The 20301-nt window shown below is 37.9% G+C and overlaps 2 protein-coding genes across 2 annotated transcripts; both read right to left on the bottom strand.

The window, feature by feature from the left end:
- Positions 1 to 906: 906 nt before the first annotated feature.
- LOC308704695 (immunoglobulin superfamily DCC subclass member 4) lies at positions 907 to 11404 on the bottom strand. Its single transcript, XM_081389187.1, has 7 exons — positions 11079 to 11404; positions 8281 to 8402; positions 6528 to 6738; positions 5311 to 5465; positions 3121 to 3265; positions 1929 to 2070; positions 907 to 1643 (listed from the first exon to the last, which is right to left on the bottom strand). Exons 1-7 carry the CDS (start codon positions 11134 to 11136, stop codon positions 1556 to 1558), a joined length of 921 nt encoding a protein of 306 aa, XP_081245313.1. The 5' UTR covers positions 11137 to 11404; the 3' UTR covers positions 907 to 1555.
- An 864-nt stretch (positions 11405 to 12268) lies between these two features.
- Positions 12269 to 17386, bottom strand: LOC308704694 (uncharacterized protein). The gene is made up of 3 exons (XM_081389186.1): positions 17172 to 17386; positions 16462 to 16705; positions 12269 to 15638 (listed from the first exon to the last, which is right to left on the bottom strand). The coding sequence occupies exons 1-3, from the start codon at positions 17190 to 17192 to the stop codon at positions 14263 to 14265; spliced, it is 1641 nt and encodes a 546-aa protein (XP_081245312.1). The 5' UTR covers positions 17193 to 17386; the 3' UTR covers positions 12269 to 14262.
- Positions 17387 to 20301: the final 2915 nt, after the last annotated feature.

Here is a 20301-nt window from a genome sequence, read left to right as displayed (position 1 = left end):
ATTTGTTCAAAAACACTGATTCGTTCAGGATCAAAATAGTTTTATCTGAAGTATAGCCCCCTGTACCCTCAGTCACTGTTGCCTGCGTCACTCCACTAATGTAGTCCACTGAATGAGGGACTAAATGTAAAGAGTGAATTCGGACACTGTGTGCATTGGAAGTGCTGCAGACGCCATCTACTGGCAAGACGCGGGAAATCATTCAATGTGGCGGTTGGAGTGCGTGGTTATTCTCTAACAGCTAACCAATGAGTGGACATCGCTTGTACACTCATTATTGAGGTGCATTATGGAATTGAATAAGTGCACTTGATAATGTCCACTATGGTGTTGGACACCACTACAAATTGCTTCGGTTCGGTTAAGCTTCTGTTTATGTTTGCTGATCAATGTTTATGTGAATAAAAGCCTAAGTTAAATCTGTTCATAAATCAATAGTCTCTTCAGAGTGAGATTCAATTCATATGGCTTTGTTTTTACGATCTCTTTATAAATTTTATGAAGTGTCAAAGTGGTAGTTGCATAGACTATCAATGGAGGGACAAAAAGCTCTCAGATTTCATCAAAAAGATCTTCATTTGTGTTCCTAAGATGAACAAAAGTCTTACGGGGTCGGAACGACATGAGGGTGAGCAATTTAATGAAAGAATTTAAAAAATTTGGTGGACTATCCCTTGAATTGTATTTTGCAATGGTCAACAAATCAACCTGCTAAGTGTGTATCAAAACTCTTGTTTGAGAACTTACAGGTATTTATTAATACTTCAGAAATTTGAAATGGAAATATCTTTTTATAAACAGTGGCAATGCCATTTACATAGATATGAACTCTCTTGAGATTTCTTGGCTAGTTGAGCATACATGAATGTCTATCTTAATTAGATCAGTAACAACACTGGAGGCTGATTATGTTGTAAAGTCATTTTAATAGCTTTAAATTCAAAGATATGGAAAAATCAAACTTGTGTAAAAAAAGTGCAACAATTTCAAAGTGCTTCTAGAGAAATTGGTTCAGTGTTAATCTGGATCTTATCTACTGTCTTTTCAAGTAAAGCAGAATATTATATACTGATGCAAAGCAATAACCCCAACATTTCTACCTCTGACTAAATGATTGTACAGCTTGCAGACAGTGGTTTTCCTAAAAAGAAATGTTAATCAGTTTAAAGACATAAGCCAGCATAAGACTGGTGGGAAGAAAGAAGCGTTCAATGTCACCTCACAAAAACATCTTTTCAGCATTTCTCAATTTTGCAGGGTCGGTGAATCAATACAGAGAAAATTGCACACCTTTTGTTGAATAGCATTGCTGCCATCCACATTGGAAAGGAACCAAGGTAAAACCATAATTTGTCCCGACTTTGTATACTTTTTCGATTTCCTGCATAGACAGTCTCCAAATTATATATCTGAATAAAGACCCAAGAGCAAAACAAAATCTATGTGCAAAGCTCTCATTAACTCCCTTCTACTCTGAATACCCAATACTCCCTCATCTTTTTCTCTTGTCTTCTTTTCTCTGCTCTCCTCTCCAGTCCTCCATCAATCTCACTCTTTACACCAGCGGCTGCTTGTCACCAGCGGTGGAGGGCAGGGACTCCACGCTGGATTTGTAGATGGGTTTCTTCTGGGAACGGTCATCACTGAGAGGATGAGAGAAGGAAATATGACAGAGTGAGTGTTTTATCTTGCAGAATAAGAAAGGATGTGGACCTGAAGAATGTGGTTATTGAGACGGTTATTTGCACATACTAGCCTGCCTCGACAGCTTTGAGGCAGTGAGAGAAGTGGACATCAGCGTCTACTGATGCTCACAGTAATACTCAGACTCCACTCGACATGATAGAGGAGGGTTGGAGGTCAAACACCCACATGAATCACTGCACACATTTCCAGACAACATGACTAGGGCGATTTGGAGGACTTACATGGGTCCCTTGCGATTCCTCTGATTGGCTCGGCGACAGAGGTAGGTGGTCATGGATATCACAACCACCAGAAGGACCAATCCAGCACCAGATACCATGAGAACAATACGACCGGTGGTTGACTCATACCATGCTGCATCCTCTAAGAGACAAAGACAAAGTCTGTCAAACTGTCTTTAAATGTTAAAATACCTAATCAAACATTTCAACCTGATTAACATTGGTATTAGTTGCTCGGCCTTGAGCAGGCGAGCTAATTGAGGGTAATTGTCAACATTAAATCAAATTCAACCCTATTTACTTCCTTAATTCAGTTCTTATTGCGAATGATTTATTAGTGCACATTAGTGCAAATAAAATAACTGTTGACTTCTTAGTCTTCAAATCAAAATGTAATAACTTGCTTCTGACATCAATTTGATTCCACGGCTTTTTTGCACTTTAGATCTACTTGATAACAGTGGATGATATAAATGATAGTTCCTCTGACCATTTGTTCATAAGAGCAAATTACAAAATATCGATATATATTGAACATTGTTAAAAGGCAGAAACATAGTGTAAGACATTAATACATTAGACAATCACATGTAAAGCTGCTTTGAAATCACATGGATTGTGAAAAGTGCACTATCAATAACAATAACGTGAGAGATTTTTAAATTTGATTCAGTTATAATAGCATGGCAGATATTATCCATGTTGTGCAGACATACAGAAGATATTTTCTTGACTTAAAGAAAACTGTCCATCAGTAATCATAAGGAAGTTAAGAAATGTGTCATTTTATTGAAGTTAAATGAGTCCTCAAGGTCGATATTATTGTCTTACACGGGCACCTTTATACTCTAAAACTGAAAATTGGACAAATAGATCAAAAGGGATTTTGGTTGCTGAATTGCTGCAAGTGCCATTAGATATAAAATGAAACGTTCAAATGATCAACATACTGTCAGAGGTTCTCTACTCTGGCCCTCGAAATCCACTCTCCTGCAGAGTTTAGTTCCAACCCTAATCAAACACACCTAAACAAGCTAATCTTCAACATTACTAAAAAGTTACATGCAGGTGAGTTTGATCAAGGTTGGAGCTAAACGCTGTAGGAAAGTGGACCAGAGTTGAGAAGCCCTGGTGTATATCAACAAATCAACTGTTGTTCACACAAAAGTCGCACACTTTTGGCAGCTCTGACCTGGTAGAACAGTGATGCTGATTGTACGTTTCTTCATGAGGGACCGCACAGTGGGCGACTGAGCCGAACAGGTGTATCTCCCTCCACTCTGATCACTCACCTTCTCCAACTTCAACTTATTAGAGGGCAAAATCCAATCATCTCCCTTGATATGAAATAGACACACAGAGGTTATAGAGAAGTGAAAAGCAAAGCAGGAACTACGTGAAATATTTGACGTAAGAAAGATAAGGCAGAAGTAATAATTCTTAGGAATGGAAATCATGCAAGAGGGTGAATTCCCACTTTTTTTGACTTTCTGAATTGAAAATACAACAGAAATGAAGTTCCCTAAGAATCCCTGTGCCATTTACAATAAATAAAGTTAGTGAGTATGAAAATAAAACATAACACCATACAATTCAAGGAAACAAATGCCTGTGCAAAAACCACTCGGAGCAAATCATAACCATGCAGATGCTTTTGGCACTAGATGAACTTCTGCATCCTGCCAACAAAGTCCATTTCAATTTAAATGAAAGTGAATTAAGAGGATTCCCAGTCAAGCCAAGTTCTGGCCAAAGCACCATTGTTTGAGCTAATCCATTGGCTCCGAACATCTTCCTGTTTCCTCCGCTGGGGTGCAGACACAGAGCACTATAAACAGGTATAGCTGCTATACACCAGAACGTGTTCTGCAGTCTAAGGAAGCTTGTTTTTCTAGTTTACTCTGTCTATTTATATGAATCTGCTTTTATTGAGTCAGGCCTTGGGTAACTATTTTAAGTGCAGATTCGAAGCCATATTGACTAAGCGAAAACATCTTGCATAATACAGTATATATTTGAGGGAGTTTCAACTGTAAGAGAATGATAGTGCACTTTTTTGATGTGGTGGAGGACAGACTGTCATCCTGTATAACAGGAATGACTCATTCTGGACTTCTATCTCATGAAATTCTATGGTCATCGATCACCCACACCATGACATTTAGAGGGACTTTTTCTTTTTTTGCATAAGGTCATGCACTGTGCGTTCTACAGCAGGTTACATGTACAATAGTCAAGATTAGTATGTTCAACAGTTAAACACAGATCCAAAATTAACTTTTTGTCTCATAAGCCCAAGGTGAGTGAATTAAGATTTACTGGCCTTACCAGAATACATTTGGCACTGTCCCTGAAATGATTTTCATTGATTATATCAATAATATTTTGTTCTGTTCATTTGTCAGTTCACGTTACGTAATACTCATTTTTCTGTTCCTGTTTTCTGCCCAGATGGTTTTTGTTTTGTATGTTAAAGTTTTATAAATCTACGTCTAGATCCTTCCTCTCACCTCTTTACTGCAACCGACCATGACAATAAGATGATATAAATTAATTTTTAAATAATTTCTTAATTACAGTTTCCTTTCATATCAGTGAAAAAAAGATATATCATATTATATAAAATGAAACATCCCTCCCTTGTATAAAATGAATATATTTTGTTCCTAAAATATATTCATTTTAGTGGCTCAATTAGAGGAATATTTCCACATGGTAAAAAGGCCTCCTAGATAAACAAATGTATGCAAATTGTCTACTAAGGAAGAAAACATCTGAGTCGCGACAGATGTTTTCTTTAGCAAACATCTGTCATGACTCGTGTGGCTTATTCCTTTGATTTGAATCGCTTGTGTCAGTTACATGATATCAGTGGGGGCTTGATTATCTTTCTCACAGTTCGAAACTTCAACTTGAACTATAACATTAAATAACCAGCCACTGGAAAATAACTGGGCCCTGGTGAGTTTTATTTTCTCGCCAAAGCCAATATTTGCTCACATTTGGCTGCAACGCCCGTTGAACAAAGCTCATAAATAAACTTTTACAATAATTCCGAATTGATCAGGGGAGTGTAGACTAGACATAACCTCTGGACACTCCTTAGTGCAGATCTACCATGCACTTTTCCTGGCTTAGCACATTTCCTGTTCTAATTAACTGAGTTGACAACTTTCACAGCCTTTTCCCCAGACCTGAGTGAACAAGCTTATTTTCACTTGAACAGGACTTTATTAGGCAAGCTGGCCTTCCAGGCCTTTCTCTCAGATGCCCAAGAACCCAACATGTCTATTACATGAAAAAGGGCAACTGCAGTCCCAAATATAGAGTAATGCATCATGTTAAAAAAGAAAAAAAATGCATTAGATAGTAAATCTGTCACCTCTTTAGCCCAGTAGTATTCAGGTGCCTCGGAAGCTGAAGTAGTACATTCCAGCTCCACATCATCGCCTAATTGTACTTTAAGGTCCTGCACCGAGTTAAAATAACGTGTCAAGTATCCCAAACCAGCCCTGTGCACTGCCAGCTCCCGCATATCTGCGATAGAAAGAGAGAGAACATATGAGGATAGAAAGGATTAGTCAAAACAGCTCTGCTCCTGGATACATTCGCATAGCATAAAAACAAGGAAGTAGGTCATGGAAATTTTGAGCATGTCTTCATCACTCACAATGAATATATACAGTATATATTTAATATTATATATTTTATACATACATAATATTTGTATACATTCATAAAATATACATGTAGAAATAGTACAATTTTTTATTACTTAATACTTTTATTAAGCAAGGATGCTTTAAATTGAGCAAAAGTGCAGTAAAGAATTTTAGACAGAAAAATACAAATAAACACGAAACAAATAAATGGTTCTATTATTTACTTAAAAGAATCTTGAATACTTTCAGTTTTCACACAAATATTCCTGAGCACCAAATCAGCATATTAGAATGATTTCATGTGACATATTACAATGATTTTCAAGGATCATGTGACACTGAAGACTGGAGTAATGATGCTGAAAAATTCATTTGTGTTAAATTGTAATAATATTTCACAATATTACTTTTTTTTTACTGTGCTTTTGCTCAAATAAATGCAGCCTTAGTGAGCTTTAGTGACTTAAAAACATTTTAAAAAACCTTGCCAACACAAAACTTTTAACTGGCAGTTTAACTTGTTGGTGACAGCAGTGGATTATTATCAATGATTATAGCATATTAAGTCCAGGTTGACTGTAATAACACAATGTATCATCTTGTCTCCATCTGATTATTCATACTGAACATCTCTGTATAGCTCCATCTGGGTTTTTCTTTTTCTTTTTTTCACTCAGTTTTTCCAATAAATCACCACTGTCAACTCATCCCTGGGCACTGCAAAAAACCCTAATCAATATCAATATTGATTTTGTCATCTTGGGAGATAAAGAGTTTTATTTATCATCGATTCTTTAAATCCCAAATATAAAAATTCCTTGCGACAAAATGTCAGATGCAACTGGTCTCACACACAACGATGGAAAGATTGAAGCATCTGGACAATCTAGACATATATGGATCAAATCAATGGGGATTTGCATCACAAACAACTCACAGTGGATGGGGATGGTGAGGGGCTGGGAGGAGTTGTCTGGTGCAGAACTGTTCTCAGAGACACAGCGGTATGGACCCTCAGACCAGGACTGGATACTGGCGATGAAGAGGAGCAGTCTGTCCTCCTCCCTTCTCACATCCACATCATACAGAAAACACCGGCGGTAGAAATACTCCTGATCTGTCTCTAGCCGATACCACTTCTTCATGTACTGTTGGGAAAGAAAAAAGAAAGAAATATTTCACTCCAACAGACTACTTACATAATATGCATAGAAAAAGAAGCTGTCACTCTGTATCTCCCAACAATATGTCTTAGTAAGAGGATATTTAACCCTTAAATGCATAGTGACCCGGAACGTCATTCACTAACCTCCTCCACATTCATTTTCTAAAGTTAGACATCAACCTTCTTAGTATTCCTCAGTCAATTCATTATAAACAATATAACAAGAGAAAAAAACAAAATATGCTTTATTTTATTCTTCTGTAATTGTTACTCAAATATCAGGAGAGTTTTATATTATCACGGCAGGTAGAGATCCATCTGTGTTAGATATAGATCCGGGTCGATAAAGACCCGAATATGTAATGATTGGCGAAACATTCATGCATTTTAAGGGTGCAAAGCTCTTTAGTTTTTATTGTGGGGAACGAAACATGCAATGCAAAGCGATACAACGATGTTTGAGAGTTGTACATATAAATGTTACTCAAAAGCCTGTTGTATCATATTTGATACAAATTAACATGATTAAAAAAAAATGATGTATGGATAGTCAAGTAAACCTAATGATTACTATCAGTCCAGTAAGTGTTAATCTTGAAATATTACTACCAATATAAAAGTTGTACATAGGTTTACTTTATAAAAATCAGGAACAATTTCACAGCCTGTGGGTGGACATATTTAGAATTATACTAAAATGCCCTTTACTTTCTAAAAAAGTAAAACTACTAATCAGACAACAGAAAGCATGTAGTATATTGTGTCCAACAGGTTTTTCATTAAGGTTTGGATCATTTAGAGGCCTCATAAAATTGCGTATCAAATATGATCCAGTAGGCTTTACAGGGTTAAGAAAATCTTGCTAATGTAGGGAACACTTGCCAAATTTGATTAAATATGCTACACTTGGAGGAATTAGACTATTCAGGGCAATGGCACTTGGGTCTCACTAACACAGGTTAATGAGAGTTTGCAAAACAAAACATCTGTCTTTGTGATTGGTGGTATGGAGATCCATTTTTGCTCGAATGCATTTAGATAGCTGGAAAATGTGACAAACAGACTCTGCACTGACAGAAGCAGCAGATGTTGTGAATCCTCCAAAGGCCCCTCACTGCCAGATACTAATTAAACCCAGAATAACAGCTCTCAGAAACTCACTTAAACACACACTGCCTCCTGCGCTTTAAATACCAATTGCAGCCTTGATCTCCAGACAAATAAATTCAAAATAATATTGTTCTTTATTTGTGATTGCCCTATGAGATTGTTTACAATCTCATATCAGATATGTTTGTAATTTTAGATCTCTCACTTTCTGTTTCTTCAGTAATCAGACCGGCAACACAGCGGAGGACGTGTGCGGACAGCAGCAATAACATAAATCCTTCTCATTTCCCATGAGAAATGAGGTGCCATTTCAGTTTCAATCTGCGGTTTTCTTGACATTTACAGACAAGTGCACATCAAAGAGCATTGTGTATGTGTACCAGACATTTCCTTGCTATTGTGTAAGTGACCTTACCTTAGAGAACCTCTGAAAATGCACTGTGCTCATGTTCAGCTCAGATTCTGTATCCACACACTCCAGTGTCACATCCTGTCCTTCCAGAACCGGCTCGGATGGACCTTTTACCTCCAAAACAGCTGTAAAACAAAAAGTAATAAAACAAAGCAATAATGAATTAGCTAGTTTTATAGAATAAAGCAACAACTGCATCCATATGGGATACTAAACAACATCATTTGTTTATTATCTCATATGGATGCAGTTATTGTTGCTTTTTGTCACTCTGATCTGATATAGCATACATCAGTGTATGTAATTATATGGAAAGTCTACACATCCATGTTTGTGATGTAAATTCATATCAGAACTTTTGCACATTTAATGGAAAAATTACAACCTATGAAATTGAACAGATCTGGCATGTTTTTGTAAAGAAGAGTATATATATTGCCAAGCCAAGATCGCAAATATATACAGACAGAAGACAGACAGAAGACAGACTGAGTACTGTAATATTATCAAATGGTGTGTTAGTTGCATGGATTGTAATTTTTACATTGTACTTTTTATTTCCACTCTATAGTTGCCAGAATATTCTATATTCTTTCTAAACTTCCTGGTCTGTATAATTTGCATACCAGCCATGACAACAACAGGAACATGCTATCTGATGTGCAGTGTTGTTAAACTGAAGCAAACGCTGTATAAATACAGAAATGCAAGCATATTTTTAGTCACTTACATCATTTAGTCATTTATACATCTAGTCTCACGTGGAATATCATTGAAAAGGGTATTCTTAAATATTGTCAAACAAATGTGAACGTGCGTTCAAACAAATACAATTTCCTTCAAATGTCGTCTAACTGGTTGGGTCAAGATGGTGAGCATTAAAGGTGGCAAATTCCTAGTCTTACTTGCTGTAGGCGACTTGACATATCCTGAAATACCTCCTGTGTAAAATTGTATTTTGGGCTCTCACAAATGCAGTCTTTATGTGGCTTTAATATAGATAAGATAAGCCTATATGTCGTTGTCTTAAAGGAGAACTCCGGTCTATTTTAACATTGAGCTCATTTTTTTGTACATTTGGAGTGCTGTCAATACAGAGAACAACGACAAAAATCGGTGTTGCCTACACCGAGTTATTCTATTTTTAAAATTTGCACCCTATTGACTTCAATGGGGCAAGTAGTAAGCCTGCTTTTTAGCCTCTTAACATCCTTGATGTGTCATTACAAGTGCACAGCTAATGTGAGTGATTCCTTCAGAGTGATCACGGGTGAATCTGACTGCAGTAGATGTGAAAGATATGGATAAAAATGATGTTTATTCAGCCAGCGCACATACCTGTATTTTCTTCCTGTTTTCGGTCGAAGTCCATAGTAATCGATTGCCGAGTTCACGCGCGTGATCATAGGCACTAAACCTATGCGCGTGAACTCGACAATCGATTACTATGGCCTTCCACCGAAAACAGGATGTAAACAGAGGTATGAGCGCTGGCTGAATTAACTTCATTTTTATTAATATCTCTAACATCTACTGCAGTCAGATTCACCCGTGTTCACTCGGAAGGAATCACTCACATTTTCTGTGCACTTGTAATGACACATCAAGGATGTTAAGAGGCTAAAAAGCAGGCTTACTACTTGCCCCATTGAAGTCAATAGGGTGCAAATTTTAAAAATAGAATAACTCGGTGTAGGCAACACCGATTTTTGTCGTTGTTCTCTGTATTGACAGCACTCCAAATGTACAAAAAAATGAGCTCAATGTTAAAATTGACCGGAGTTCTCCTTTAAGGCGGGCGTACACTGTGCGATTTTTGCTGTTTTTACGAGCTCGCAGATGATTTTTTTCACTCGGGAGAAATCGAGTGGAATCGGTGATGCTCGCATGGTCGCGGCTCGCAGCGTGTGAGAGGAATTACGAGCCGAGCCGAACACGTTATGAGCACCTCCCCGACCTACCGATCATTTTTAAACATGTTTAAAAAATTCGGGGAGTCGGCCCGATTTTCACCAGCTGTCCCCTATTGCCAAATCATACACAACCACGTGGGGCTATACTTCAGTGGCAGCAACCATACAGCGTGCGCATACACTGTCTCTCTCTCTTTCTTTCTCATAAAGTTTTTATGTTGAAAGGCTACTGTTCTCTGCTTTACAACAAATCATTTGCACACACATTTCTGTCATTTTTTCTATCTGAAGCTTTGCCTGCATGCAACATTGACGGTCTCTGTGTTTAGCGCGAAAGCCCACGTGATTGCTGCCGGCTCGGGATAAAATTCGTGCGGCACGTGTACCAGCTGCTTTGACGCGATTATCAGTTAAACTGACTCGCAACGTGTGCAATATCTCACGACCTCCCGAGTGTCCGATCCTGGTCCGAACTCGCACCGTGTACGCCCGCCTTTAGGCTACGACGACCTTACAAAAACAGGAACACTTTCGTTTTCACATGACCGCAAAGAGTCCCTGCATTTCCCCAGAATATTGTAGGCTAGTTCAGACGAATTCAATTTTAAGGTAGGTTATGCAGTTCTGAACGTTTAGGTAGATTTTCTTTTGTGCAATCAGCCAGCAATAAAAAAAAGTGAAAAAATAAGAAAAATAAAATAATAACTATCAAAACTTTATTTATTATTTAAAATTTCGCTCCTCGGTCTCACTGGATTATTAATTAACTTGAATAGATAGGCCTATACTAACATATTGCGTTTGGTAAGAACATAGATTTTAGGCTGAAACAGTATAAGGCATTAAAAAATAATGGTTTTGCAAAGACATAAGCAAAATGTTATTTACCATTGTATTCTTGGAGAAAGGTGAACGCCAGAACAGTGAGGAGAATATAGCCTTTCATATTGAAGGATCTTGACTTCTGCGTTTGAAATCAACTTATGCCAAAACGAAAGTTTGTAAACACAATTTATGAGCGCGGAAGAAGAGGGTGGAGCTTAGGCTAAGAATTGTTTATTTTGTTTTTGTTACAAAGATTCAACGATGCACTAATATAATGTTAGCATTAATTTCTTCTATATTTTAAAAATACAAAAATACAAAAATACAAGGTTATACTTGTGCAATGGTCTCAAAACACAAACTCTTCATGCAAATCAAGCTTCAGCATCACTTGTATCTAGCATAATCTATGTTTAAAGGGTGTGTTAAGGCACAGTGTCATCTGGCGGTTAAAGTTTTTTTTTTAGGTTTTTGTGTGATAGACGTTTGATATGTTGATCTGTAATAAAGAGATAAAAAAATAACATTAGGCCTTGGCTACTAATACTTCACGACGCGATTAAGTTACGGCAGTTGCTTAGTAACAATTTGTTATGACATCCTTCAATTCTTTTTTAGGTAAGTCTCAAAGGTTAAGGTCATATAATTACCGGCCCCCTAGACGCTTATTCCTTTATTTCAAAACAAATTTGTAGTGATATTTCAGCTGCTGAGGCTAATTACTGCTGAGCCTAGACCTATTTAATATTTAATTTTATATGGAAAAGTTTCATGAGTTTTCTTTACCTTTCCTTTCATGAAGCTGAAGTCAATAGCCCAAACGTTTGAGAATTTGAACAAGATTGAAAAAGATCTGGGGCGAGTTTAATATTAGGCCTACCTTCTCTTACCTACAAGTAGCACTGAACTGAAGTGCAGAGAAATAATAATAAACATGTAGGTTAGAACATACTTAAATAGTTGTCTATTAAATAATAAATAGCCTAGGGAATTTGAAGAGGGTAGAAGAGCAGCTAAGGCACAATGTAAATTCCCTTGTCTCAAATTCATTGGCCTTAAAGGAATTTCAGGTGACTGTAGGTGACTCAGCAATGGTGACTTCTTTAGGAAGTGCAAGTGACTACAATTTTAGTTTTGAAGGTTCAAGGGTTCTGGTCTGAAAGGCACCACAGATGTTAAAAGATATTCAACAAAACAGAATACATCAGTAAACTATACTGATATCACTAGGGTCACAAATGTAAAGGTCAAATAAGGTCCATCAACATTTATTTTTGTTGGTATGTGTGCACAATGTAGACATGAGCTGAACTGACAGATGTACAAAAATTATCTGATGTTCTGGGTTGAGAGGTTACAATCATTGATCTTTATGATCGGCCAACCACATTCACAATACCACATAAGGAGGGTTCATATATAAATGGTGTAACGTTAGCAATGCTAAAGATACAAAATGGACAACAATATTTTTCCCATTACAGTTTTGCCAAACTTTAATTCTGAGTAATAATACAGAGATATCTAAAGATATCTTTGACAACAAACCTTTGACCAACTGTGAAAATGGCAACCCCTTGACTCTTGCAGTCTTGCGTACTGTCAGTCCCTGCATACAAAAGTAACAGCAGGTAAATCACATGTCCTAATGATGTCATAATATTCATCCCCACACACCAAGCTGAAATGCATTTAAATATGGCAAGAGCTTCATTTCATTTAAATACACATTTATAGAACAGTTGTAGCAATTGATGGCCATATTTGATTTTTGACTGCTATGGCCAGAATCTAAATATTTGTCTTGGTTTGCATGTGCTTTGCGAGATTCCCATTAAGAAAGGCACTATTACATCAGCCAATGCACTACAGAGAACTTAGTCCGTCTATTTTAGGCCTACTTTTTCCCTTATGTTAAAACCTAAGAAATTATCCAACCAGATTTTTTTTTTAATTATCCAATTCATCATCAAGACAGCATTCGAAATTAATTTGGACACTAAGAAATATTAAAAGCAACAACAACAACAAAAAACTAGCAAAACTACAAAATTCTTGCACATACATGCATAAAAAAGTGCTAAAAAGTCAAATAAAACACTTTTCCACCATCATGCCGAATGGTTGTAAGCATTTCAGACAGTTTGAAAGAGTACGATTATAATCAGTTCCTACACTTAGATTTCTCACTACATTTAGCTAACCGTACTCAGGACAGGAGAATCATGTTTTATTGGCATGAGACTTACGATTGGTCGCTTGTCAGTTGTAAACCTAGCATTCTTCCCTTTGCTTTCTGGTAACCTTTAAGCCTGATGGTGGAAAAACTAGTACAGGGGCCGGCAGTTGCATGAACCGCTAAGACTAGTCTTACAAGTTAGTCATCAAATGTTTTTCTTGAAGACTTTTTAAATGATTAAATAGTCAAAAATGACTTTTTTTAATGTAAGGTTGGCCTAATTTGATACCGAAAAGTAAGACTAACTGCTAGTGGGTCATACTAGACCATAAGACACTGTCTTAACGTAATGTTTATGCAGCTGGCCCCAGGTTTTGTTACGTATATACGTAAATACCCTAATACATAAAATGTAAATACCTTTACACTGATAGGCAACGCTTCTGATTTAATGTTTAAGGTGCAGTTACAGGTTGTCTCAATTTAGCTTTTAGAGGCACAAATAACAAGAAAAAGAATCGTACATTACCAAAACAAGATTTTGCTTGTTAAGTCGGACACCACGCATCACCATTTCTGGATCCAAATGCTCATCAAATGGCAAAAGCAAACAACAAACAATGCTAGCTCACGGTGTGTGGTTATACTACTGAACAATCACAATCCTAACCTTTATCTCTGTACCGAAATCTCAGATGGCCAGACGGTGATTCATCTTTTGTGAATCGTTAAAATATTGGTGCCTGGGACACTGTGAGCCCAGAGATAGTAGTGTTCAGCACAAGTTTTTAACTTAGCTTAATTTGAATAAATATTGCTCATAAACGTCTGTTGAGATAGTACTCAATTGAAATGTATAGTTCCTTGGACCAAGAAACAGTACAGTATGTCTTGTGTCACGAGTCATGACTTAACAAGCGGATAGTCAATGTGAGGGGACTGACATCAGCTCTTGGCATTGTCTATGTTTCAGGCTCAATACCTAGCTTAATACATTACATATTAAAGTTGCCTTTTTTCTTCCCTTTCTTTTTAAAATTCAGATTCAGAAATTTTTGCTGTTGTTGTCTAATCTTTAATTTTATCCGAGCTGCTCTCTTCCTTCTCTCTCTCTTCCGAAGAGTAGTGTTGCAACGTCTGGTGTCTGTTTCTAGACGGAGCATCTGGAAAGCGTTGACCGCAGTCCTCGCAGGCATACGGAAGAGCGGATTTGTCCCCGTCCCCACTCAACTGCTCTTTACTAGCTGCACTCTTCCCTTCCATTTGCCGGAGATGAATCTGGTTGAGACTGGAGGCTTGAATTCTCTGGAATTCTGAAACTGTGGACGACGCAGAGGCAGCCAGACTGGGCCTGCCCACAGAGTTGGGCTCCGTCACGATCCCGTGAACCGTGCGGTGATGAAAGCGGATGCCGGAGCGGTTCGAAAAGCTCTTCCCACAGAGGCCGCACACGAAAGGCCTCTCGCCGGTGTGGATGCGAGTGTGGATTTTCAAAGCCCCAGACTGAGTAAAGCACTTTCCACACTGACCGCAGCGGTACGGTTTCTCCCCCGTGTGAATTCGCTGATGCGCTCTTACCCCAGCCAGGTGAGGGAAACCCCTCCCGCAATAAGAACAGGTGTACGGCCTCTCTCCGGTGTGAATGCGGTGGTGAATCTTAAGTGCCCCGGACTGGCTGAAACTCTTGCCGCAGTCGGTGCAGATGTACGGTCGGGCGCCAGTGTGCACGTTGAGGTGGATGCGCAGATTGCTGTGCGAGTTGAACGCGCGTCCGCACTCGGCGCACAGGAAGCCGCCTGCTTTGGATGCGTGCTGAGTTCGCTGGTGCTGCAGTAGTTGAGACGGCCGCGGAAAAGAGGCATTGCAGTGCATGCACGGGAGCTGCTGCAGGCCCTCCTGCTGAGCATGGCCCTGCTGATGCCGCAGGAGCTCGGCGCAAGTGGGGAAGGAGCGCTGGCAGGACAGGCAAGGGAACGTACATGATGTGCAGGTGGTGAGCGGGCAGTGATGGTGGTGGTGATGGAAGTGGTGGTGGGCAACATGTGCCTCTGGGTCCTTTTGTTGACTTAGAAGTTGGCTACAGGTTTGCAAGCCACGGTGGCAGCATAGACATGCAAAGGCCTGAACAGGTGGGACACTTGTGGACTCGGGATTTGCCTGAGGGATTGGGCTGTGTGTGCTAGTGCCTTTGTCTTCCTGTTGGGGGTGACTAGATGTGCTGCTGGGCTCTCTGTTTTCCTCTTCCAGAGAGAGACCCAAACCTAGACACAATCCCAGGCCGACAGGGCTGGGCTCTTTGGCCTGCTGTTGCGGGGTGGATTGTAGGGGCGAAGGTGGCTGGATCTGTGAGGCCGGGCTGGTTCTGGGTTTCAGGGTCTGGAGTGAGGAACTAGAAGTAGATGAGGAAAGAGGGCAGCCAGGACATGTGCAGGAACGATGTTGAACTACAAAAGAGGGAGATGAGAACGCACAAAATTATTAAGCATAAATCAACCGAGTGACGAGTTTAAAAAAAAAGAAGAGGCAAACATGATTCAACTAAATATGAAACTATTTCCTTGTATGGTTAGGAACTGAGAACCAGTTGTTATTCAGAAGAATATGTACTTCACTGATTGGTTACAGGAAGTATTTAGAGCTACATAAAGTGGTAAAGTGGTACATAAAGTGGAATTTTATACAAATAAATGAAGTATTTTAGTATCTTTATTTATTACACCGCTCTCTGGAATATTTGATTCTGTTTTTTAGTGTTATTACTGTCAAATGTTTCTGAATAATGACTGCTGTCCAGAGAAACGCTGTATAACTGACTGCTCATCCATTTTTGGGAAACCAATGTTTCATATTATATGAAATATTGGTTTCACAAAAATGGATGAGCCTCATATCAGATAATCATGGTCCTAATCACCATGTCTGGATTTACTTTCTTTTTACAAATTATTGGATTGCATTTATGCTGCCTCTGATCTGCATTAGAAAGTCTGAATTTTTGTAGCAATAATAATATATTAAGTATTTTTATTATATATTAAATGATTAATTACATTTATTATTTGCTGTGTCTGTCCTGGTTGAATCAGGCAATGATCTCATCATTTGGCCACAGCTGCAGAGGCCAGTAAATTCAATAAGTAAGTGCCTCTAAAGTAGCCGGAATCAATCAATTCTGCATGTTTCACAATCCTACTTCAAGAGGATAAGTGAATTGCCATTTAATTATAACACAATTGTACTGTACAGTCTATTGTAATATTTACTCACCATGGCTTTCATGGTCTCTGGGCTCTTTTTCCCTTTCCTCAGAATGCAGACCAAACCGGACAGCACTTTTCACCTGGCTCTGTCTGGATGAAGTAGACTGGGGGGGATGAGAGACTTTGGGCCAAGCAGAACTCAGTGTCTCCTCAGTACGTTGCTCTCTCAGTTGATGACCAGAGACCGAAGCACTTGCTGCCATAAGGTCACCAATGAAGTGATGCATATCCAGCCATGAGCATGCACCAGCCTGCGTTAAATAATATTAGTAGTAAATAAATAATATTAGTTGTAAATACTATAACTGCAGTATGTTTTAATATAATGATTACAATAAATGTATACTATAATAGGGCCTAAATCAATTTGTCAAATTGCTGCATATGCATAAGGCATACTGGATTAAAGAGCAAATAAATAAAAATATCCAACAAGCATAGGCATAACGGGGTCATAAAACAAATCGCATCATCATGAGAAAAGGACACCTTTAGGTACGCGTAACAAGATATGATACAAGCGTTAAGCGTACAATATCAAGCGATACATTGTACTTTATAACAAAACATTTTCATTGATCCGTATCGCATGCTATTATGCACGCCAATAAAATGCTTCCGTCTGCGTTTTTTTTTTATTAGTATTTCTCCAAGCCATGAAACACATCACACGCCCCTTTTAAGGCTACTTCCTTGTGTTTATTTTGGCATACTCACTGCGAGTCTGTCTTTGTCCATCTGTGGCGCGCCTTTACATAGTCGAGTGTTCAACTGTATTCATATACATTTATGATTAATGGCAGTTTTCTGTACTTAAGTGAACCGACAAACGCAGATTAATCATAGTTGTCTTTTGACTCTACTGCCCTACTTTTTGTTACAGTCTAGAGCTGCTCATAACGCCATTTTTCCATCGACGGCAGTGTATTTCCGGGATATGAATCATGTGACTACATTCCTAGTTTCTTTACCCATACTCTGTACCGTGGTCATAGCCTACCACTCTATACAATACCCTATAGATTCAAATGAGATAAAAAAAAAAAGTGGATAACACTTTATTTTACAGTGTCCTTGATACATTTGTTACATGTACTTACCATAGTAGTAACAGTAAATTATAACTAACCCTCAACCAAATCCTAATCCTACCATAACCCTATAGTAAGTACATGTTGCTAATTATTATTACTCAAATATATGACACCTTAAAATACACTGTAACAATGACACCTTAAAATAAAGTGTAACCAAAAAAGTGTCTTATTTTGTTCTGATTTAGTTTATAAGGACTGTGGTATATCCATCACAGTTTTAGTTAAGAAACTAAAGCCAATCTGTTATCGTTTCTTGTAAACATCTCTGTGTTAAATAAGTTAACACTTTTGTCCAGTGCAAATACAAGCCTGAAAATTGCCATTTATTATTAGTATTCTGTGATTAATATAATATATTATATAAGCTAGCAGTCCAATACAGTAACTTGAATGCTATAAAGATTTTGGTGTCTGTTACAGAGGTTTGACAAGCTTTACAGATCTCATAGCGCATGCGTCCCACTAGCCAACACAGAACAACTCTATTTTGGTCAGGTTGTCACACAATTGCTTTTGATGATATCACACACCCTTTTCTGTCAGAGGTCTGTCACACTCACGAATAGTAAGAACGAAGGTGCCAGACTTGCCGCCTCTCTCATCAGACATAGGCATATATCTCTGATTTCCTGTTATAGTTGCTACATTTTGTAATTAATGGTGTGACTTAGTCATTAATGGGCAAATAATGTACCCTGGAAACTGTTAATTTCCCTTTCCAGAACAATGAACACCCAAACCTCTTGTATCATTGTCGAGAACAAGTGATGCAGAAGAGTGATGTTGACAGTGCCACTCTACTCTGTAACATTGTCCCTTATGACTGAACTGCATGGCACTATGATAGTAAGAAAAACTAAATAAAGAAGAAGAGTAAAGAGCTATAAGGAGACTGAATTATGGGGCCATAACTGCTCTCTAATAGTCACAAAAGAAGTTCTGGCATTCACATGTGAATGGACATCAACACGAATATGATGCTCATGTTAATCTGCATATTCTATCATTTGTGTTTCAGTTGAATATATTTTTATATGATCAATTTAAAACATTTGAATTTAGAACATTATTCTTATTTTCAATTCACATATCTTCTGAAAAGCTGTTAGACTTTATTCATATTCAACAGTGCATTCATAGGATTCAGTTTCTTTATAACATGATGTAATGAAATGTTGTTTATGCCACATTATGGTGCACCTAAATTTAACTCAATTATTTCAAGGCATGCATGTAGATAATATGTTTGGTCACTAGATGGGGCAATTTTCCATGAAGACAGAAGTTGTTTACTCTCTTCACAGCCCAGCAGACACTGCCTCAGTCCAAATATAGCCTACTTGAATTCCAGTCCTCTTTTAGAAAAAAGCTATTTAAAAAAAATTGCGCTGTAATAGCCATAACACCTTGATGTTGTTTACTTAAAGGGCCTATGGAGGGGCTCTCAATACATTTGAAGTTCTACAGTTGTTTCACACTGAGGCTAGTCAAATTAGCCTACTACAGGAACAAACTAGTGAAGAGTGGCCTTGCAGCATTTGAAATTTGCACATCTCTCCAGATTTTTAAAGTGCTACTTCAGAATAAACTAAGTGCGCACTAATGCCTATCAGGATGTTTATTTAAAGCGAATAAGTGTGCTTTTCTTATCACTGCACACCAAATAACTGTCAAGTGCACAGCAGTTGAGCTGCATAAGCATTTAAAGTTCTCCACTTTTTTTGCTGCTGGGGGAGGATGAGTGGGTGGAGGAGGCGTGAAGAAGCAGAAGACCATTTTGACGTTGTGGTGAGAATGGAGGAAATGGACATGATGCTTAATTTCTGAGGCAAATAAGCAGAGCAAAGTTGATTGTGGAAAAGGAAGTATAACAAAAATGGTGTAACAAAACTAACTTTACACAGATGAACTGTATTCTATGTTAAATTAATGTTAATTAAATTAATATATTAAAGGGATAGTTCACCCAAAAATAAAAATTAGCCCATGATTTACTCACCCTCAAGTCATCCTAGGTCTATATGACATTCTTGTTTTAGACGAATACAATCAGAGTTATATTAAAAAAATGTCCTGACTCTTCCAAGCTTTATAATGGCAGTGAATGGCCATCAAAGTGCATCCATCCATGATTAAAGTGCTCCACACAGCTCTGGGGGGTTAATAAAGGCCTTCTGAAATGAAGCGTTCATGTGAGAAAAATATCCATTTAAAACTTTATCCACTAAAATAACTAGCTTCCTTGGATTTTTTAACATAACTCTGATTGTCTTCGTCTGAAAGAAGAATGTCATATACACCTGAGTAAATCATGGGCTAATTTTCATTTGTGGGTGAACTATCCCTTTAATTAGGCTATATTTCTCAAATGCAACAGAAACTATTCCAACATTAGAATCCACAACAATAACTTAAATACACCTAATCTATAACGATGCTGAAACATTTTCAAATTTTGAATCAGTAATTTTGACTCTTGACTCAAAATAATCATGAAAATATTTCACTTTACATAGAAATAATATTAAATACATGATTACATTTAATTACATGTAATGTATTAATACCCACCTAAACGAGGTTGTATTAAAGGTGTTAGCAAATTGTTTTAGCAGGCTACTTTCTCCATTGATTTTCCATTGTATCGTCTCGCACATCCTTATATATGTTATTGACACATATGCGAAGAAAGCACCCCGTGCTGCCTCTGTCAAGCTCAAACTGATCCACTTTCCTCCACTGTGTTTTAC

This window comes from Scardinius erythrophthalmus (genome assembly GCF_964197995.2).
Source record: "Scardinius erythrophthalmus genome assembly, chromosome: 16".
Lineage (NCBI taxonomy): Eukaryota > Metazoa > Chordata > Actinopteri > Cypriniformes > Leuciscidae > Scardinius > Scardinius erythrophthalmus.
This window is presented reverse-complemented; position numbering and strand designations above follow the sequence as displayed.